The 22,855-nt window shown below is 42.8% G+C and overlaps 1 protein-coding gene across 1 annotated transcript in view; it reads left to right on the top strand.

Moving 5' to 3' along the window:
* The window catches only part of ENTPD3 (ectonucleoside triphosphate diphosphohydrolase 3), a 31,964-nt gene extending 10,345 nt beyond the window's left edge, over window positions 1-21,619 (top strand). The window contains exons 4-11 of the mRNA XM_060110827.1: window positions 1,824-1,941; window positions 7,977-8,127; window positions 10,273-10,432; window positions 11,362-11,595; window positions 16,607-16,879; window positions 17,077-17,187; window positions 18,154-18,291; window positions 21,383-21,619. Of these exons, the coding sequence (XP_059966810.1) occupies window positions 1,824-1,941; window positions 7,977-8,127; window positions 10,273-10,432; window positions 11,362-11,595; window positions 16,607-16,879; window positions 17,077-17,187; window positions 18,154-18,291; window positions 21,383-21,619 (1,422 nt within the window). The remainder of the gene's footprint in view (window positions 1-1,823; window positions 1,942-7,976; window positions 8,128-10,272; window positions 10,433-11,361; window positions 11,596-16,606; window positions 16,880-17,076; window positions 17,188-18,153; window positions 18,292-21,382) is intronic.
* Window positions 21,620-22,855: the final 1,236 nt, after the last annotated feature.

Genomic DNA, 22,855 nt, shown 5'->3' with positions numbered 1-22,855 from the left:
ATCCCAGGCAACACGCATCAGACTGAAGAGCTGAGGTGAAGAGGCTATTCAAGTTCAAACACCAATGTACACAGGAGGTTCTATCTTAATAGAATGGAGAAGCTGGAGTAACATTTTTTTATTTGCTCCTATTTCAAATGAAGCAAGCATTCGTGACAGAAAGTTTAGAATCAGGGGATTGGTTAAATCAACTACTGTACATCTCATAATGAATGTGATGAATGGCTTAAAAATCATGTCAGTATTTTTACTGGTAGGGAAAGATGTTCATGATATACTTTTATTTATTTATTTATTTATTTATTGGCCGCGCTGCACGGCATGCGGGATCTTAGTTCCCCGACCAGGGATCGAACCCGTGCTCCCTGCAGTGGAAACGCAGAGCCTTAACCACTGGACCACCAGGGAAGTCCCCCATGATATACTTTTTAAGTAAGAAAAGGGCACTGGAGATGATTATGTGTAGTGTAATCCTGTGTTGATTTAAAAACATATGTCTAAACACATATGTGTATATGTAGTTGTATGCACAGAAGACCATTGAAAAAGATATATAACAAGGTGTTAAAACAGTAGTTGGATTTGAGGGGAGTTATTCACTTTTTTCCCTCTTTTTCTTGCTTTGCAATTTTATTTATTTTGCTTCACTGATTTTTCTATATAGCCTGTATTTATTGAGCAGCCACTAAGCATCAGGCAAATGGTCTCCTATTTACTTCTGAAAGGAAGTTGCCTGAAGACGAGGGAATCCAGAGAGGTTAGGTCTCTTATGCAATATCGGAAAAGTAGGAATCCATCTGATGTGACCTGCCTCCAGAACCCAACGTCATCTTCCCCTCTGGGACAGGCTAGGCTAACTCAGTGGTGGGGGAATTGGGGAAAAGGTGCCACCCAGAAGCCTCTGATGCCCTGGGCTGATTCCAAGCCCAACCAGATAGTGACCTAGGTTAGCATAACTCATTCCAGTGCCCCTAGGCTGCTAATGAATGCTCCTTCCTAGGCAGGCCTGGTCCAGGGCCTGGGCTGGGCCACACCTTCAAGCGAAGCTCCCTGATACCTGCCTCAAGCTGTGTGAGATGGCTGGCAATACCCTCCTGTCCATTTGTTCACACACATGTCACCGAAGTGGGATAATATGTGAACATTCGTTTGTATTTTAGTTTTTTCCTCCTTAAGCAGGAATACTTTCTGAAGGCCAATGCAGATATCAGTGTGTCACTTCCCTGTGAGAACTTCCTACCTATGGTTTCCTTTTGGTTGTTTATCCCAGGCTGATAGGCCTGGAAGTTTGGAGAATAGAGGGCAGCAGGTGACTGACTATTCATTGTACTCCTGAGACCAAGGTGGCTTCTGACCGCCCCCCCGCCCCCGCCGCAGAGTCTGGATGAGGAGGAATCAGGAGACTGTCTTTGCATGCAAGATCTTTGGGGTACTCATCTTCAACCTTGGCTGCATACTGGAATCACCAAAGGAGCTTTAAAAACTGTTGGTGCCTGGGTCTACTGACAGATTCTGATTTAATGGGTCTCAGGTGCAGCCTTGGCATTGGGAGTTTCAAAAGCTCCCCAAGTGATTCTAATGTGAGGTCAAGGCTGAGAACTGTGGCCTAAAACACCTGACCCATCTCCCCCCAACCCCTCCATCCAGAGTCCATGGAGACAAAGTTGGTTTACAGAAAATAGTTTTTTCTTTTTGGTCAGCTTCTACCTAAATGAAGCAGTGTGGGTTAAGCTCTTGGGAGGACTCAGGGTTCTTGGTGGTCCCCTGGGAAAAGGGGTCCTCAGATGCCTGTCTCTGACTCTCCCTCCCCGCCTTTTATTCAGTATGGAATCGTGCTCGATGCCGGGTCTTCCAGAACCACAGTCTACGTGTATCAATGGCCAGCAGAGAAGGAGAATAATACTGGAGTAGTCAGTCAAACCTTCAAATGTAGCGTGAAAGGTAAGGCCCAAGGGAAGAAAGGGAATATCCTAATGTCTTTCAGAGGCCTGCAGGAGTCCTGAGATGCTGCCCAGAGGCAAGGTCTGAGCACTGGGCTGGGTGTCAGGGAAATATGAGACCTTGAGATGGTGCTGCTACTCATCAGTACAGTGACCTCAGGCCAGTCCCTTCCCCTCTCTGGGTTTCAGATTTCTCATCTGTAACATGGTGGGGGGGTGGTGTCAAGAACTGTGAATGGTGTGAGATTCTACCCTGCCGCACTTTCATGGATGCTGGTGGAAGACCCAAGACTCCTGGGTCAGAAACAAAGGAGAGTTTATTACTCACAGAAACAGTTGTAGCCCGAGTATCAGCATTTTCTTGTGCTGGTTCTGAGCCCCAATTTGCACAGGATGATGTAAAAAGGGCCAGATGGTACCTGCTCACACAGTGGGTTATGTTACAGAAGAGGAACCCTGAGATTAGGGAATCTGAAACATTTATAATGGGTACCTGCCTTTTGCTCTGGAGGGAAACACTGTATCTTCTGAGCCTGTTCATTATGCAAATATCCTTGAAAAAAATAGTCCAGAACAAAGGCAGTCAGTGCCTCTGCTCATAATACATAAACATGAGAAACTCAAGGAAAACTGTATTCCAATAGGAAAATTATATTCCAGTTGGCTGTATGTGGTGGGGAGGTGGGTAGAGAGAGATAGACAGAGATGGACAATCTGTAAACCAGTAGGCGTTTGTGGCTCCGTTCCAGTAAAGTTTTCTTTATGGACCCTGAAATTTTGAATTTCATATAATTCTCAAATGCCACAAAATATATTAAAAAAAGATTTTCCCCACCATTTAAAAATAATGTAAGAATATCTTAGCTCACAGGCTGTATAACAGAAGGTGGTGAACTGTATATGGCCAGTGAGCTGCCGACCCCTGACACAGAACAGCATCAACATCTTTAATGACCCTCCACGCACTCCCTGCCTCCTCCACAACATATTCGGAATGTTAGGTTGATGGTTTACTTGTTCTTCTTTAGTTTTGTCCTTATGCATTTAGTTTTTCCTGGTTTTGAAAATGGAATCAAGCACATATTTATTTAATTAGAAGCAAACATTTATTCTGTAATTTGCTTTGTTCACTACCACTGGGTTTTTAAGATTCATCTATGCTGCAATGAGTAGCAGTATCTGGTTCATTTTTACCTGTTGATGGATATTTGTATTTCCCTGGTAACTAATAAGGTTAAGTATCTTTTTATATATTTATGACTTTCTATTTCTGTGAAATGCCTGTTCATGTCTTTTGCTCATTTTTCTACCAAATTGCTTGAATTTTTCCTTTTGAGTCCTAGGAATTCTTTATCTATATTCTGAATATGAATGCTTTGCTAGGATTATTATCATATTGTTGCTAATATCCTCTCACAGTTTATGGTTTGTCTTTTTAATTTCTTAATGGTATCTTCTGACGAACAGAAGTTCTTAATTTTCATGTAGGTACAATTATCAATCTTTTCCCCTTTGGTTTGCACTTTGTACGTTTTATTTAAGAAATCCTTCCCTATCCTGAGGTCATAAAGATATTCTTCTATCAAAAGTTTTGGACTTCCCTGGTGGTCCAGTGGTTAAGACTCCACGCTTCCACTGCAGCGAGCACGGGTTCAATCCCTGGTCATGGAACTAAGATCCTGCATGCCGCATGGAGCAGCCAACAACAAAAAAAAGTTTTATAATTTTGCCTTTTACAATTAAGCCTTTAGTCCACATAGTCAAGCCCAGTTAGTGAGTGTGTATGTATGCACCACCCTCTTTAGAGCATTATGATCTTTGACTTGGCCTGGATCTTCCCAACCAGTATGTCCTGAATGGGTTACAGGGATACCCTCAGCCTATAGGACAAGTTATAGACTCTGAACCAGTCCTCCCAACCCAAGCAACCTCCTTCATTTCCCTCAATGAGCTGCCCAAATAGAATACTTTCTTGCAGGTCATGGCATGGAAAAAGTTGGGAAGCAGAGTTAGCCTTTCCCATAGGGAGACCAAGAGTCTTCTCTGTATAACCAGGGTGCGTTCTGATTATCTGCCCTTCCATGAAGGGCAGCCAGGAGCTCGCCTTCCCTGGGACATAGGTGTCACAGTTAAGATGTCCAGACAGAGTCTGGGATGCAAGGGAGTGATTAGCGATCCGCACCCATGGAAGGAAGGCGGAAGAAGGAGGATTGGACAAAAAGAGAAGTCAGATTGCAACCCAGGCCTGACAGAGCTCCAGCCAATTAGAGATGACCTGCATTGGGTATGAATGGCTGGGCTGTGATCCCCCTGTCACTGTCAGTCATTGGATGTTGCCATCCTGGGAAGAAGATGTTGAGCAAGGCAGCTCTCTGCAGCTGAGGCAAACCCCGAAGGAGCTAACCGCTGAGACACTAAGCCTTTCTTTGAAGAGGCATCTGCATGGCACTGCTCTGGGCTCCTCACAACAGGGGACTTCCATGTTTTCTGAGTACTGCTTGCATTGTTACCCACAATTCATAAGCGGCAGCACCGTCGCTCAAACTTCAGCCAGAGATCCCATCTCTGTTCTTCTAACTTCTGAGCCATTTCTTCACCCCCAAGCATGAAAGAGGATGCTTTCTTTAGGAAAGAGAGACCAGTCACTCCAAGTAGAGAGGATAGTGTAGGACAGTGATTAAGACATCACCCTATCCCTACTGTGGGAACTCTAGAAAATTATCTAACCTCTCTGAGTCTTGACTCACTCATCTCTAAAATAAAAAGCATAATAATACTAATACCCACCCCAAAGGAATTATTTGAAGATTAAATGACATAATATATATAAAGCAGGTAGCAAATCCCTGGCATACAGTAGGCACTCAATAAGTGTTAGCTATTACTAATTATGGGGCACCACACTTTAGAGTTCCTGGTGGATATTCTTGCTAAAAGGTTATTCTAACATAGTTGTAAGATCTGCCTCTATACCCGGGAGGGCAATTCAGCCAAGTCAGTCCTGATGACCTCGGGCTGTAGAAAGAGGTGGCACTTTCATGGGAAGGGACCCAGGCAGTCTCTCAGTGGTAGGGGCCCTTGGCCCACCCTGGATGTGATTTAGGGGAGGGGCAGGGTCACGGAGCCCATACCACATCCATAAATGGATCTTCCTTTGATCACGGTAGCCTCAGGGATCCATATATACTCACAATGACCAGAAGACCACAAATTACAGCTCCAATTACAGAGTTAAAGTTTGGCAAGTGTCATCCCCTGAAAGACAGGCAGCTTCGCCAAGCATAATTTGGGTTTCTAGTTTCTAAGTTGCAAACTTCCCCAGGTCTCCCCTGCCTTGGCCAGTTTGAGGGGTGGTGAATGCTTTTTGCCCAACAGTGTTTCCCGAATGCCCAGGGCCTCAGAAATTTCTTTCTCAGGGGGTCCCTGGTGAGTATCCAGTCCTCAGGTGCTGTTTTCCGTGAGTTCACTGGGTGCTGCTTTAGCTGCTGGTCCCCATGCTGGTGCCTGTTGCTCTGGCTGCTTGTTTTAAAGCCATTCCCTCAGGGTCACTGGTTCCTTGCCTGCCCCTCATCTCTTTTGCAGGAGGCACTGCTCATGGTTCCTGCTGCCTTCTCTCACAGGCGACATTCATGTTTTCCCTTTAAACCAGCAGTTAAAAATTCTTTAAACTCCACTAGAGCCTAAACTTAACCATCTCCTCCACTGAAATACCTTAAAGAGTTGCTCTAAGGACCAGGCCACTACAGTGTTGGAAAGCATCCCTTGCTCATGTCTTTTGCTTTTGTCCCCCCTCAAGTAAGTCTTGTGCCAGCTGTCCAACCCTCTCTTCCCAGATTGGAATGGCAGTTTTAGCTCTTTTCTTGGGGTTGTGAAGCCCAGTATCCCATGAACCTATGAATCCAATCTCCTTTTCCCTCTGGGAGGCTTTAGGACCCTTATGCCATGGCAGGGATTAAGGAATTTGGTTTCAAATATATTAAGTTGGAGATGCCTATAAATCATCTAAGTCAATGGACAGCAAACTTTTCCTGTAAAGAGCTAGAGGATAAATATTTTTCATTTGTTGGCTATATGATCTCTGTTGTAACCATTTAACTCTCCCACTTTAGCATGAAAGCAGCCATAGACAATATGCAGACATATTAGCATGTATGTATTTCAAGAAAGCTTCATTTATGCCCACTTGTACATGCCTAATAGGATATACCCTAAGGACAAAAAGAACTTCAAAAAATCTTAAATTGTTTTCAATAATCCTATAATTGGTGGTAGTGCTGGTATTGTCACAGTCATACTGAGACTGTTGTGTGTGGATTGTGAAATAAAGCAAATGAGTTATTAAGTTGGAGGGGCTGGGAAACAGGCTAGTAAAAGGAAGATAAAGATACAAGATCAATGAATTCAAGGAAGAACTTGAAGTTTTGAATTAGAAATACCACTAAGAATTTATGATGTGTTTTCTCTTGAAATAAAGTTTTCTCTAAGTCTGTCTTCTGGAAAGGCTTTCAGTAAGCAACCTAGCTTCCAAATTTTGAATGCTAAATACCATTACTCAATAAAAGAAACCAGGATTCCTTGGAGAAACAGGAGATTCCAGATCTGGGGCAGGAAATATATAGGTCATTGATACATCTCATCATATCAGAAAGCAGAAAAGTTCTTAAAGGTTTCTGGGATCATGTCAAAAGGATTCAGCTGCCAAATTGAAGAGAGCGCCCCTGGACAAGATAGGCCACTAATAAGAATAGTAACTGCAATGAATTGAAACATATCAAATATATCTTTAGATTCATATGCCATTAAACAAACAAATGAACAAAATCCCTTATTGGTTAAATTAGGTAGATACTAGAGATGCAATCTATATTTTTTAAGCTGGTAAATAAAGGGAAAGAATCAAGCACTTATCCACTGCCTTCCCCGTACAAACTGTACTGTAGGGTAATCAAATAGTTAACGATGAGGAAGTTTTCCTCTTATAAAAGCATTTTAGGTAAAAAGTGAAGCAAGAATGATGGAAAGAAAATATCAACATTTCGTAAACCCTAATGGAGTAATGAATGGATCTAAGCAATGATCATTGATGCCTGTTAACAGCACAAAGAGAGAAACAACCAGATGCTTGTGCGTCTTATTGGAAATGCACATCCCTATAAACTACTCTTTCTGAAAAAGTTCAAACCTGAATCTGATTAAACCTCTGCATTCAGTTACCAATTCATAGAAAAAAACTGGGACCAAATAACATGTTAAATGAATCATGGGGCGGCAATCAGCAAATTCTAGACTGTGGGAAACTATAAGACAAATGAAATTGCAAGGAAAAAATGTTTAATTGCAAAGAAAAATTAGAAAGGGGGGGCAGAATCTATATATTAAAAGAGACTTAAGACATGCCAACCAATTATAATGGATGGAATTTATTTGGGCCCTAGTTCAAACAAACTAGATAGAAAGAGAGAGGTGGAGGGAGAGATAGGGAGAGAAAAAAATATGAATATGGAGGAAACGTGAACCTTAATTAGATGTTTAGTTATATTAAGGGATTATTTTTAAGATTTTTAGGTAGAATAATGAGACTATGGTTATGTTTCTTTAAAAGAATTCTTATCTTTTAATGATACATACTGAAATATTTATAGAATGAAATGATACCATGTCTGCAGTTTGCTTCATGAGGAGAGAATGGGAGAGTGCAGATGGAGCAAGATGGATCATTGTTGAAACTGGAAGATGGGTGCATGGGTCTGTTATACTCTTCTCCCTACTTTTATTTATATTTGAAATCTCCATGATGAGAACTTTTTTTTTTAAAGCAGGTCTTGGCTCATTACTTTTTTCACTTTTGTAATTCTTTCCTTCCATATTTTGGGAATTCACTCATCTGTGTGACCACATGGAACTTAGCACATACACAATTTTCAGCCCCCTACAAAAACCCATAATTTCCAGAGCTGATTTATTTTATATTTAAAAGTTGTACTGCTCTTGTTGGTTCCTGGGAAGGCTAAGAAGTGCTGACTGCTTGCTCTTCAGGCTCTGGGATCTCCAGCTATGGGGAAAACCCTCAAGATGCCCCCAAAGCCTTTGAGGACTGCATGCAAAAAGTCAAGGGGCACATTCCAGCCCACCTCCATGGATCCACCTGCATTTACCTGGGGGCCACAGCTGGGATGCGCTTGCTGAGGTAAGGGCTGGAATGGCACAGAGGAGCCCTTTGGACCAAAATAACCAGGAATGTGTTGAATTCTTTCCAAGAATGTAACTCTATTTCTGGGAATAAATCCAAAAGAAAGAAGCCCATATTCTGCCATAAATTTAGGCTTTAAAAGTTGGGAAACTTTTAGTCTTTATCTTAATACTCAGAAAGAAACAGTTCTATATTTGATTCCCTTCCCCATGGTGATTTTACCGAGAGCTCTGAAAATAAAGGAAAGTGACATGAAATCTAATCATGGGATGTACCTCTAGTTTTCTAGAAAAGTAGAAACTGTTTTTGACTCCTGGTATTTTAACACCTGTGGACAACCGGCTCCACTAAATGCAACCCACTATACTACTAAGCTGTGTAGCTTCTACCCATGTACAAAATGTCACTGAGATCTGCTTTCAAATAATGGGATTTCTGCTCCTCACCCCAAAGCCTTTGGCGTTACATAAAAACAAACATCTCATTTCATTCAATTAAGCAGTTCCTTCTAAATTTGTAGCCATGACTTTTAGCCCAGTTGCATTGTTTTTGAATGTCCTTTCTCTTCATTTTTTTCTCCATGATAATATTTCCTTGACCTTGAAATAAAAGAAAAATAGTTTTTAAAAAAACCCCATCAAACTTAAATCTACCTAAATTAAAGGGTAGATGCTGCCCTAAACTTTGAAAATAAGGCTTTCTCCCCAAAAGATGACACTCATTCTGCTTCAAAGCCACTTTGTCTGTGATCCCAGGAATGTAAAATTACATGTATTTTCTTCATGTGGGCATGAAGAAAATACAAAGGAACAACAGAGTCACTTTAAAATGATCATCAAAAAAAATCATGAAGCACTCTCAGTTGGACTGAGCCCTTTCCTTGTAGTTTTCCTCTCCTTTTTTCTATTCCTGTGTCCTGGTTGACCAAGTAGAATGCGGAAAGAAGTCAGATTTCTTTGCTTACTCTTGGAGTCTGCAGTGTGTTTTCAAAATTATTGCGTTTACCTGAAATAGAAATGTCATAGAAATTCCCTTCTTTTGCCTTTTCTTTCTTATGGAAACAAAAAACCCAACTTTCTCTTGGTTGCTTTTTTCTCCCAGTCCTCTTGGTGAGAAATCATTAAAAGGCTCTGTAATTTATAGCCCATGACAAAAACCATGGAATACAAAAGTTTGCCAGTTGGGGAAAAAGTGAATGTCACATTTGAATAAATTAAATATTAATGCCTCCTTGTGAAACTTTCTGATGGTGATCCATTTCTTCTGAGGAACTAGTTGATATTTTAATTGCTAGAAAAGTCAAATACAAAAAAAACCCCAATAATTTGAGAATCTCTGGGATGGGAATTAATAAAACTAGGAAAATTCTTAATTATTTTCCAAGTGGTGATAATTTGCTACTGAACTGGAATGGACTTCTGCTTGTAGCATTTCTCTTTATTCTTCTTCAGCCAAGAGTGAGCCAGTGCCCCTGGGTTTCTTAACCCACTGATGAAAGGGAAAAGAGTCTCCCAAGTGAGCTTTCTTTCATAAAATGGCAGCAGATGAATGATATTATTACTCTACATCATGGGTGATATGAATGCTATGTTACCACTCCTCTGTGGGTCAGCACACTAATGAATTTCAATTCAATGACAGCCATGATGGCCATCATATCCCCTCATGATGAAGCCCTCCCAAAGAGCAAAGCTGGGACAGCTGAAAACTCAACCCTCTTCCTTTCCCCCTCCCTCCTAAGCTCTCCTTCCTTCTGGCCTGATGAGGGCTTCTTTATATGGTGCCCCAAGACATCACTTATGCCACTCCTATGCCTTCACCGATCTCCTTTCCTCTGCTGATCTGAGACAGAGCAATGGTGACTGAGTAGGAGGCTCTTTTCATTAGCTGGTTGCTAGAGAGAGGGATAGGAACAGGTAGGGGAGGAGAGAACAAGTGGTATTTTTACTGGTAGCTGTTTTCCTGCTTGGCAGTTTGACAGGTAACAATTGCATCCTGCCTTGCCTGGGAGGCTTCAACTTGTACAGAGGGTTGCCATGTCTTATTTACATCTGGAAAACTGTCCCTGCCTGAAGGGGGTGGGGGGTTATTTTAAGATTGTTGTCTGGGCACTCAGCCTTTTGTGTTCTGTGCCTTGCATAGGTTGCAAAACGAAACAGCAGCTAATGAAGTCCTTGCGAGCATCCAAAACTACTTCGAGTCTCAGCCCTTTGATTTTAGGGATGCTCAAATCATTTCTGGGCAAGAGGAAGGGATTTATGGATGGATCACAGCCAACTATTTAATGGGAAATTTCCTGGAGGTGTGTGAAAACAAATGCATGGTTTTTAATCTTGCTGTTTATCCTGTCCCCTGTGGTTGGTAACTTAAGCAGAGGTACATGCCAACAGGGCCATCTGTCCTGCATTGTTTCTATCATGTAATGACTTAGGGAAACATCTATGATACAACAGCTAAGAAAAGACATGTATAGCTAGGACAAAGCTGTGGATCCTAAACAGGACCAAATGCATGGGGGAGGGGGAATATCATCATTTTACTAGCTAATAAGAAATTAGAGGCAGGGGAGGATCTAAATCTAGCAGTGGGCTATGAGTCTTTTGAAGGACACCTGGAAAATGACCCTTTCAAGAAGTCCCATAGCCATCTGGAATTTCCAGAGCCCTCAGGCAGCTTTCTTCCCAACTCATTCTGTGTCCTCAGGTCTCCTCACATTCCAGTCTTCATACTCCCTGCTCCTTTGGTGCAGAGGACACCATACTATGTTCAGCCTAAGACCTATTTTCTTCCCCCTTGAAGATATTTTAAATTAAATTAAATTAAATTAGTTAATATTTTGGAAAATTCACATAAAAATCCACATTTCTAGCTTCTCCTGCCCCCCTCACTCCCCAAAAGTTGGAGGAGCTTGTCACAGCAGACTCACATTCCTGCATGGCAAGAACCAACTGGAACAGAGTCTAGCTCATGCATTCCCCAGTTTGCCCCAGGCCCCACCATTCCCTACAGTCTACACCTCATTCCCTATTGTCTACTCACTCATTTATGTTGGCTGTACAGTCCCTGTAAGCATTTGAGTTCACCACCCCTGAAATAAAGGAGAGATCTGGCCCTGAATGCTTCCCATGTCATACTTCTTAGCAATAAGAGATGGGTCTTGTGTGAAGAACCGTAGCCAATCAGAGATGGTACCTTTGGTCTTTTTTCTTGTTTCTTTTTCCCACTGTGTAGAAGAGCCTGTGGCATATGTGGGTGCATCCGAATGGAAAGGAGACCACAGGTGCCCTGGATTTAGGCGGTGCCTCCACGCAAATATCCTTCGCGGTGGAAGAGAATGTGGGGCTGAACACCAGCGACATCATGAAGGTGTCCCTGTATGGCTATGAGTACACACTCTACACACATAGCTTCCAGTGTTATGGCCGGAATGAGGCTGAGAAGAGGTTTCTGGCAATTCTCCTTCAGGTACCTGAGCCAGGGGGCAATGGGTATTCCCTCGGGGGTCTTAGCTGAGAGGAAGATGCCTTGCCTTCTGGGGTGTGTCCTTTTCACTCCAATTAGAAGATGGATGGAAACAGCAGCATTTTCCTGTTTACTTGTGGGCGTCCAAGTTCTCTCTCTCTCTCTCTCACTCTCTCTGATGTGTTGACCATTTCCAGTGTATTTAAGTCAGAAGTCCAGGGAAATTCCAGAGCTCCAGATGTTTTATAAATGATTCAGGACTTGGGATCCCTTTATGGACACAAGCTGTTTTAAACCAGTAGCTAAATAAACCTGAGAATGCTGAGACTCTCCTGAGTGCAGACAAAATAATAAAAGTGGTCACATGGGAAATGCTTGCTGACAGGGGAGAGGGCAGAGCCCTCCCCAGGCTCAGGCTTCTTTTACATGAGCCTATATTAGGCAGATTTCATGCCCTTTATATGGTGGGGTCTTACAGCAGCCGAATTCCATCACATCAGTCAGTAATTCATATGGTAAATGTTCCATGGCACAGATGGCTACTTCAGGCATCAGCTAGAAGGCTGTCACTAATATGAACTTGACATTAGTACTGTATGTGTCAGCAAGGGCACTAGCACCATGGATGCAACCCAAGATCCCAAACTCCAGTGCTAAGGGGACATCAATCTCAGCCATGGCTGAGAAGGGAAGATGAAGATGAAGGGAACACGAAGGGAAGGAGGCTTGATCACCTAGAGGGGCATGGGGCCAACCGGAGGCCACAGATCCTGGCTTCTAATGGGGCCCAGGGGAAGGAGACAAGAGCTGGGTCAGCTTATGAACATAGTGGACACAGCATCAGTAGCTTAACCCCCACCACTGCAACCTACTTTGGTCATTGAAGAAGGAAGCAGTATTCCCCAGCCATTAGCCTGTAGAAAATTGGGTTGATTTACAAAAGTGTCATCAGCAGAAGTCACGTCTTCAGATCCCCGTATTTACTGAGTAGTCATGCAGGGTAGGTGGTGAGAATTCACCCTCCAGGTCTGGCCCTCTTCCCGAAACTTCTCTTTCAGCCTCACAGGAAAGGCTGGAGCCCCACTACACATGCATGCTACATGTATTGTTGAGAGAGCCTGAGCACTCCTGGGAAGGACAGAGCGGGGACCCTGCAGGCAGCCCTGAGCTACACTTCCGTGGCTCAGGAGACTCAGTGCCCACCCCAGACTCTCATATCCACCCTACACTCAGCCAAACCAAACCCCACACCGAGCTTAACCAACCCTCGTTAACTGGGGCTCTTCTTTTCTCTCTCTCCTTTTATTTTTAGCAATACTTATTGCGCCTTCCTCCAGCTCTGGCCCTGGTGGGGGTGGAGGGTGGAGCAGGGGCTCCTCTGAACTTTAGACAGGAAAAGGGAAGCAGGTGAAATCACCCTTTTTCCAGAATGAGTGGAGGTTTGAGAAGCTAACCTCTTAAATTTGACTGACCCTGAGGAAGAGTGTGTGTGTGTGTTTATGCACACGCTCCTACAATGTTTATTAAAGAATGTCTATGTACCCAACAGTCTACAGTAGAGAAGTGAATACTCCACCTGGGTGAGGTCTCATTTGGGTTTGAGAATGCAGGTCTCAAGGTGTGAGCCCAGGACTGGGGGCAGAGGTGGGAGACCCCAGCCCCTCACTATAGATAGTCAGGTCACAGGGACAGGGTGTGTCTCCAACTTGCCTGATAATATCTGGATGCCTGAGAGGGTGGCTCTGCACTCTAAGCCTTCTGACTCAGATGAGGGGAAGGATCCAGGTGTGATGAGGATCACCCACAAATGCATGTCCCGACTTGCCTGACCAATACTTTCATGTCCCAACGATGTGCTGCCAAGCCCCAACTTAGAAGGTTCCCAAAGATTACTGCATCATGAACTGGCTGAGTAAATGCCACCAGTCCAGGACTCGTTTCCCGGTCTGTAATACAGGGGCCTACAGAGTGTGGTGAGAGTGACACCTAGATATATACTTGGCAAATTATTTTCTTAAAAAGGAGTCTCCAGTCACCCCAGGGCTCAAGTCTCACTCTGAGAGCATGTTAGACGTTAGGGACATGAATTCACTTTCTCTTCCTCTTTAAGTAATACTTAAGTATTTATTTATTTTTGGCTGCGTTGAGTCTTCATTGCTGCATGCGGGCTTTCTCTAGCTGTGGTGGGCGGGGGCAACTCTTCGTTATGGTGTGCGGGCTTCTCACTGAGGTGGCCTCTCTTTGTTGCGGAGCCTGGGCTCTAGGCACGTGGGCTTCAGTATTTGTGGCTCGCGGGCTCTAGAGCTCAGGCTCAGTAGTTGTGCCTCATGGGCTTAGTTGCTCCGCAGCATGTGGGATCTTCCCGGACTAGGGCTTGAACCTGTGTCCCCTTGCATTGGCAGGTGGATTCTTAACCACTGCGCCACCAGGGAAGTCCTCTTCTGTTTTTAAAGTAACACATGTTCAGTGAAAAAAAATTGAGAAAATACAGACATAAAAAATATAATAAACAAACAAAACCTGGAATTAGCCACCATCAACACAGTATTGCATTTTCTTCCAGTTTTTTTTCATGCAGGAATATGTGTAGTATTTACAAATTTGGCTTCATATGGTTTACATATAATTTTATATCCAGCTTTTTTTTAACCTAACAATATAGTGTGAGCAGTTTCCTGTGTTGTTAAACATCTTTTGAAATTATTACTTTTATAGGTGCATAATATTCCAAATACCATTATTTAAAAAGAAAAACTATATTGGTCATTTTATTATAAAAAAAAGTACATGACCCTTTCATGCCAGTGCCCTGCAAACACTAAATTCAGGGAAGATTTATTGAATGTTGAGGGCCTAAGCAACTTGGCACACTGGCAAATTATATTTAAGGAATGCCATAACAAATAATTCACACTCCAGAAAGAGAAGTGAAATAATCTTTACTGAGCTTCTTCTGCCAGAAATAATTTATATTATCTTGCTTCTTCTCCAAACCAAGCCAGAAATGATTTAATTACTTAAAAAGTATAAGGCAGATTTGGAGGGAGAAACTAAATAGTCATTTGGTTGATTTGATTTTTTTCTTTCAATGAATATTTCAGCCATAGGGTGACCATGGCGTGATACGTTACAAATTGGACATAACACCTTTTGAACACCATAGAATTTTTCACACCATTAAGGCAGAAGGGGGCCTGTTTGCTGCCTCCACAGAGTCATATGAAGATCTTTCTGCAGAACACTCATGTCAGTTATACTGGATGAGTGTTGGACTTCTGTAGGATTCTGTGTAGAATCCTACCACTGCCTTTTGTTAAATAATTACATTATTTTGATGTGTACCTCAGTTTCCTCAGCAGTAAAATGAAAGAGTTGGGCTGTTTTCTGGGTCAAGATTTTACTGTAGGGGGTAAAATATGCCTTCGTAGCTTTGAAATTAGAGTTTGAATCCAATTTCTTGGAAAAGAGAGTCCATAAATAGAACCAAACACATTTTGGAATTCAGCCTTTGATAAAGGGAACATTTTTGACCATAGATAAAAACTGGATAATCATCTGGAAAAAGTAAAATCAAATCCCAATCTTAATACCAAATTAATTACAAATGGATTGAAGATTTCTATGTAATGTGATATTTATTACAGCATTGTTTTGTAAAGGCAAATGATTGGAAACTACCTAAATTTTCCTCTAGAGGGGACTACCTAAATAAATTATAGTTTATTTGTACAGTGGAGTGCTATGCAGCTGCTAAAAAGCCACTCTTACACTTACAATGAAAGGAAAATCTCAAAGATATATTTTTAAGGAAGAAAAGCAAGGGGCAGAACAGTGTGTAAACAGTACTACCATTTATGATTTAAAAATTTTAGGGACTTCCCTGGTGGTGCAGTGGTTAAGAATCCGCCTGCCAATACAGGGGACATGGGTTCGAGCCCTGATTTGGGAAGATCCCACATGCCACGGAGCAACTAAGCCCATGAGGCACAACTACTGAGCCTGAGCTCTAGAGCCTGCGAGCCACAACTACTGAGCCCTCGTGCCACAACTACTGAAGCCTGCGTGCCTACAGCCCGTGCTCAGCAACAAGAGTGAAGTCACCGCAATGAGAAGCCTGCGCACTGCAACGAAGAGTAGCCCCCGCTCGCCACAACTAGAGAAAGCCCGCACGCAGCAACGAAGACCCAATGCAGCCAAAAATAAATAAATAACTTTATTAAAAACAAAAAAATTTTTTTAAATTTTTTAAATTTTAAAAAGAAAGAGAGGGGGGCCTCCCTGGTGGCGCAGTGGTTGAGAGTCCGCCTGCCGATGCAGGGGACACGGGTTCGTGCCCCGATCCCGGAGGATCCCACATGCCGCGGAGCGGCTGGGCCCGCGAGCCATGGCCGCGGGGCCTGTGTGTCCGGAGCCTGTGCTCCGCAACGGGAGAGGCCACAGCAGTGAGAGGCCCGCGTACAGCAAAAAAAAAAAAAAAAAAAGAAAGAGAGGGGAAAAGAAAATATATTTGCACATGCATACAAGAAGTATACACAGAATCTCTGGTAGAATACACAAAACTGGCAATAGTGGTTACTTCCAGGGAGGGAATAGGGTGGGGAAAGTGGGTGGGAGGGAGCCTTAATTTTCATAATATATTTATTTGTACCTTTTGAATTATTTTTTTAGGTGGATAGATAACATTCTCTTCAAAATGGTCAATGAATCTAAACATATCTTGTTTTCTCATCAAAATGGAGTTCATAAAACCTGCTTCACAGGGCTGTGGTAAGGGCTGGAGCAGACAGTGTAAGCAAGAGCCTAGTGTTGTGCCTGGTGCAGGGTGACCATCCCGCCACCCCAACTTGAGTTATCTAGATAACCTGGGAGTTCCCTTCTACACTGACGCAGAATGGCCTTTTTTCCGTTCCTCTCTTGGCATTGGCGGGGGACAACAGTAAGGATTTGCACTGAGGATCTGTACTTGGGCCTCCACAAAACAGTGATATCTAACACCTCACTCTTGTACCTACAGAATTATACCACTGAAACCACATTTGCCAACCCCTGTTACCCTCGGAATTACAACACCGCCTTCACTGAGGCACATGTGTTTGGCAGCCTGTGTACAGAGGACCTGAGACCTGAAAGTTATGATCCCAACAACATCATCACTTTTGAAGGAACTGGGGACCCATCACTGTGTAGGGAAAAGGTGGCTTCCCTATTTAACTTCAGTGCTTGCCATGACCAAGAAGTCTGTTCCTTCAATGGGGTATATCAGCCAAAAGTTAAAGGGTCATTTCTGGTAAGGGCAAAACTATGGAAAGATTCCTTTTTTTCCTCATTGAATATTTCTTTCTTACCTTTCCGTTTTTCCTCTGCTGAGCTGTTTCCCACTTTCTTATTCAGTACCCTGAAACCTCCATATTATATCCCATTCTGAAACCTCGGTATTATATCCCATTCTGAGAACTGATTTCCTTCTGCACGACTTCCTTACAGGCTTTTGCAGGATTCTACTACACAGCCAGTGCTTTCAACCTTTCGGGTAGCTTTTCCCTGCACACCTTCAACTCAAGGACCTGGAATTTCTGCTCACAGAATTGGGGTAAGGTCAGTATTTAAAGAGAAAGGATCCATATTGGTACAAAACAGTACAGCAGAGTAGATTCCATTTGTGTGCATGTGTGTGTATATTCTGAATTTGACTTTTATGCTGTCCTCCTTTCACCATATCCATAAGATGGGGATAGTAAGGGACCCCACCTCATAGCTGCGTTGTGGATTAATGTTCTAACCATGGGCACAATGGTTATAACAGTGTTTGGCACGTCATAAGCACTCTATAAACTTATTCTTCTGTGATGCTGTATAGGGATTTTTTTTGGAAATATAGGAGATATGGTGTATATGTACAATGGAATGTCACTCAGCCATAAAGAAGAATGAAATATTGCCATTTGCAACAACATGAGTGGACCTGGAGGGTATTATGCTTAGTGAAATAAGTCAGATGGAGGAAGACAAATACTGTATGTTATCACGTATATGTGGAATCTCAAAAATAAAACAAATGAACATAAAACAGGGATATTTTTATCATTGTATTATTTTATAGTAATTTTAATTATTAAATTCTGGGTGATAAGATTCTTTAAAATATGACGGCTGACCTAAGCTGTTCTGAAATTTTTTTTTTTTTTTTTTTTGCTGCATTGGGTCTTCATTCCTGCGTGCAGGCTTTCTCTAGTTGCAGCGAGCGGGGGCTACTCTTCGTTGCGGTGTGCAGGCTTCTTATTGCGGTGGCTTCTCTTGTGGAGCATGGGCTCTAGGCGCGTGGGCTTCAGTAACTGTGGCGCACGGACTCAGTAGTTGCGGCTCACAGAATCTAGAGCGCAGGCTCAATAGTTGTGGCACAGGGGCTTAGTTGCTCCACGGCATGTGGGATCTTCCCGGACCAGGGCTCGAACCCATGTCCCCTGCATTGGCAGGCGGATTCTTAACCACTGCGCCACCAGGGAAGTCCCTGAAATGTGTGTTTTAAAACCTGCCTCCTCCCTGTTTTGAACCTGCCTTCAGCTTCCACTGCTGCTCCCCCGGTTTGATGAGGAGTACGCTCGCTCCTACTGCTTCTCAGCCCACTATATCTACCACTTGCTTGTAAATGGATACAAATTCACTGAGAAGACCTGGCCCCAAATACATTTTAGAAAAGAGGTAAGTCAAAGCACAAACTGTTTCCTCCTCTTTCTCTCAAAATAGATGCTTGTGTGTATGTGTGTGAACGAAATGTAGAAGATAAGTGGGACTTGGGGATTTAACTTGCTAAATGGAGCCAACGAGACTTGATCCCTGGTGAGCTTATGAGATGAGACGATGGAGAATTCAGAGGAAGTGGTCATCAGAAACCTTCCACATGAGTTAAGGATTGGATGCCAAGAACCGTGGACTCTGAGCTCCGTGGCGTCAGCACTTGTTTTATCATCCTCATATTCCTAGCATTCAGCACAGGGCGGAGAACATGGAAGGTGCTTAGTAAATGTTGTTGAGTGAATACATAAATATGTTAAAGAACAGAGACTTTTCATCCTGACAAGAAGCTTCAAATGTAACAATTTTGTTAAGAGAATAGTAACTTATTGCTCTCCATTTTACACAAATGTCAGAGTGAGATCTATGCTTCAGAGAATAGGGATTAAATAAGCAGCATTAAATAAGGATTTGATCTTAGAATGAGTCTGAGGTCACTGTATTCACTCTCAAGTGTCCAGAATGGTCCAATGCTGGAATGACAGCTCTTACCAGGTGGCTATTTGGTGAGGGGCCTCTGTACCTTGCTTTCAGGACTCAGCCTTGTTGATATTTTCATCCAGCACTCTGTTCCCCAGATTCTGGGAGGGTTTTCTCATTTCAGGAATAGCAGATGTAAAGCCTGAAGTATGTCTGGAGTCAGTCTGTTCGATGTTAGCTTCGGCAATAATTAGATTAAAGCAAGCAATATCCAGCATTAGGCCTGTGACTGTTTACTTTTACACAGATAAAACTGAGTCATCTATAAAAATTAAGGATGTCTGGAGATGTTTAAGGACTGTTGGTGGCATGTACTCTCCAAGCTTTGTTTCTAATTAATCTAATTACCAGGAAAGTACATTATGAGAATGGGGAATGACTTTCCATTATATACCAATTTGGGGGGATACAGAATTCTAGGTTTCAAGTTCCTTTCCTTTATTTATAAAGAATTTAATACTCAGTCAAATTAGTATTCAAATGTGAGGGTATAAATAGACTTCAGAAGATTTGCCATGCAAAGATTTATATCCAAAATATTTTTGGAGGAAGTGATCAAATAAGAAGAGAAATAAATCCAGATGTATAAAAATATAGGAAGTAAGAATAAATGATGTTGTGGCTTAAAATTTATATTAAAAAAGAAAAAAGAAAACTAACACCAAAGAAAAGTAAAAGAGAAGAATCCATTTATAACAACCCAGAATTCTACTATAGCTAATATCCAATGTGATGGGGGTATGGTTGAGGGTCATAGGATACAGAGACATAAGAGTGGCCTAAAATGCTCATCTTGTAAAGTGGAACATATTTATATCCTTTTTAAGGCAATAAAGGAAAAAAATAAACATAGGGAAATAGCACTTATTGAAAATTTAAAACTAAGGTATTAGAAAGCAGTCCAAATATATCAATAATCACAATAATCATAAACGGACTAAACCTACCAGTTAAAAGGCACTGTCAGATTGGACTTTTTAAAATGAAGTATATGTTGTTTATAAGAGAAACAGTCTTTAAGGACATGGAACGTTTTTTGGGTTTTTTAAAAATTTTATTGAAGTATAGTTGATATACAATGTGTTAATTTCTGCTGTACAGCAAAATGATTGTTATACATATATATATTCTCTTTCGTATTTGTTTCCATTATGGTGTATCACAGGATATTGAATATAGTTCCCTGTACTATACAGTAGGACCTTGTTGTTCATCCATCCTATATATAATAGTTTTCATCTGCTAATCCCAAACTCCCACTCCATCCCTCCCCCACCTCCCTCTCCCTTGGCAACCACAAATCTCTTCTCTATGTCTGTGAGTCTGTTTCTGTTTTGTTCATTTGCAAAGGACATGGAAAGCTTGAAAGTTAAAAAAAATTTTTAACTATCAGGCAAATACTACGCAAAAGAAAATTGGCTTTTTAATATCTGACAAAATAGTCTAAGATAAAGAGCATCATTTGAGATAGAGAGGATAGAAGATTGCAAATTTGAAACATTTATACATCTAATAAAATAGCCAAAAAACATGTGAACAAAAATTGATGGAACTACCAGATTAAGCTGACGAAGTCTGCTTCCCGCTTAAACTGACCTTCTTTTCTTTTTTTTTATGTTTCTGTGGGGTTTTTTTGTGGTACGTGGGCCTCTCACTGTTGTGGCCTTTCCCGTTGTGGAGCACAGGCTCCGGACGCACAGGCTCAGCGGCCATGGCTCACGGGCCTAGCCACTCCATGGCGTGTGGGATCTTCCCGGACCGGGGCACGAACCCGTGTCCCCTGCATTGGCAGGCGGACTCTCAACCACTGTGCCACCAGGGAAGCCCTATGTTTTTTTTTTTGTTTGTTTGGGGTTTTTTTGATATTTATCTGGCTGCACCAGGTCTTAATTGCGGCACACGGGACTTCATTGCTGTGTGCGGGATCTTAGTTGCAGTGTGCGGGATCTTTAGTTACGACATGCGGGATCTTTTTTTGGTTTTGGCATGTGGGATCTTTTTTTTAGTTGTGGCATGCGGGCTCTCAGTTGCTGCATGCAGGATCTAGTCCCCTGACCAGGGACTGAACCTGGGCCGCCTGCATTCAGTGTGGAGCCTTAATCGCTGGACCAGCAGGGAAGTCCCCTGACCATCTTTTCTTAGAAACTGGTCCTGGGTTCAGTAAAACATGCATCACCCTCTTTCTTTAGCTATAGACACTTCTGTACCCAATGACAGAAAAACTTTCACTGTTATTAACTGTGCCCTCTTCACGCTTGGCTGTGACGAGGCTGTGAGGATTAGTTCTTCTGGCTGTTTTCTCTGCAATGTAGGAGATTGGGCCCTCGAGCCTTTGTGGTCACAGTGACCTGGGTTCTAGCCCAGTCTCTGCAGTGTCTGAAATTAGGCAAGCCCTTTGACCTCCTTAGGCCACAGTTTCCTGGGGGTGTCTCAGGAGGGTGACCATGGTGTGCCCTGGGGATGTAATCCATGCCTCAAACCCAGCCCTGAGAACTGAGCCGTCTCCTCTACTCCACAGGTGGGGAACAGCAGCATAACCTGGTCTCTTGGCTACATGCTCAGCCTGACCAACCAGATCCCAGCCGAAAGTCCCCTGATTCGCCTGCCCATCAAGCCGTCTGCCTTTATGGGCACCCTCGCCTTCTTCACAGCAGTGGCCTTGCTGTGTCTGACATATCTTGTGTACCTGTGTGTGTCATCCAGGAATCAGAGGCGCTCCCAGCATGCCTTGGACAACACAGTGGACTCTGAGTGAGCCTCACAATGTGGCTCCTGGAGCCTGAGGGCTGCCCATAACCAGCCTGGGGGGCACCAAACAATGCAAGCAAAATGTCCATCTTCAGGAAACACAGCTAAAGTCCAATGCCTGTGTGCCTCTAAGATACTGATTTATGCCAAAGCACCTCTTGGGGAGTCTCTCAACTGTTCTGTGTACATTGCTCCGCCAGAGACCCCACCACCCACTAGCTGACCTATTCGGGAACAGAGGAGAGACAGGCCATCAAGGTCAGGCTCTTTCATCCAAGTGCCCCAGAGGAAGAGTAAGTTGAGAATATGACAGTTTAATGTTGAAGAATATGCCAGTTTAACGTTGAAGAATTGACCTCAGGGCTCAGTTTGCATTTTCCCTCCTTCAAAAATGCTGTATTTCTCCCAGCGGGTTTGGAAGCTGGCAGGTGTCTAGTAAGCATCTGGCCCCGTCAGATATCTCATTTTATGGCTTCCTCTCATTGGTCCTTAACTAAGACTTTCCTTAACAACCCCCAAAACATTGAGCTCCCTCAGACTGGGAGAACACTGTATCTGGGGGGAAAGCCTCCTTTACCCCAAGGACAGTGGCCCCAGCCAAGCTTCTGTCATGTAGGCAGAACCTGAAGGACAGAGACACGCAGAATGTCTACCAGAAAACTACAGGCCGTTCCTGAAGTGGGATTCCCTCTCAGGGCTCTGGTCATTAGATCGCCACCTGTGTGTGGATCATCCTCCTTGCCTCCCCTTCTCATTGCTGTGTCCCCCTGTAAAACGTTTATTCCTAGCAAGGCTATCATATTCCAGATCATTCTACCTTTGCTAGGCTTTTGCTTATGGTTGGCTTTCCATCGTTAGCACCATATGCATTTCACCCACCATTCCGACAGGTACACCTGATGCTGTCACAAGACATCCTCTTCTATGATTTGCTTACCAATTATCAGTACTTTCCTAGATGGTAGGCCTCTGCATAGTAGCCACAGTTCTTGACTTTGGGAAAAGAAAAGGAAGCTGTGGGGACATTTAACTCCAAAGTGGGATGGGAAAGAACTCTAGCAAGTCCAATGGCTACAAATTAAAAATAAACATTCTTTCAGATTATAGTTTGTTCACTGAATACAGAATAAAAGACTCTTATTTTATTGTGACTTGCAGTGTGTGTGTTTGTTACCTTGCATATGGTACTCTTTCTCCTAAGAACCCAAGGTGGCATTTATGAAAGGAAGCTTTAAAAACTAAA

The sequence above is a fragment of the Mesoplodon densirostris genome, chromosome 10, assembly GCF_025265405.1.
Source record: "Mesoplodon densirostris isolate mMesDen1 chromosome 10, mMesDen1 primary haplotype, whole genome shotgun sequence".
Lineage (NCBI taxonomy): Eukaryota > Metazoa > Chordata > Mammalia > Artiodactyla > Ziphiidae > Mesoplodon > Mesoplodon densirostris.
This window is presented reverse-complemented; position numbering and strand designations above follow the sequence as displayed.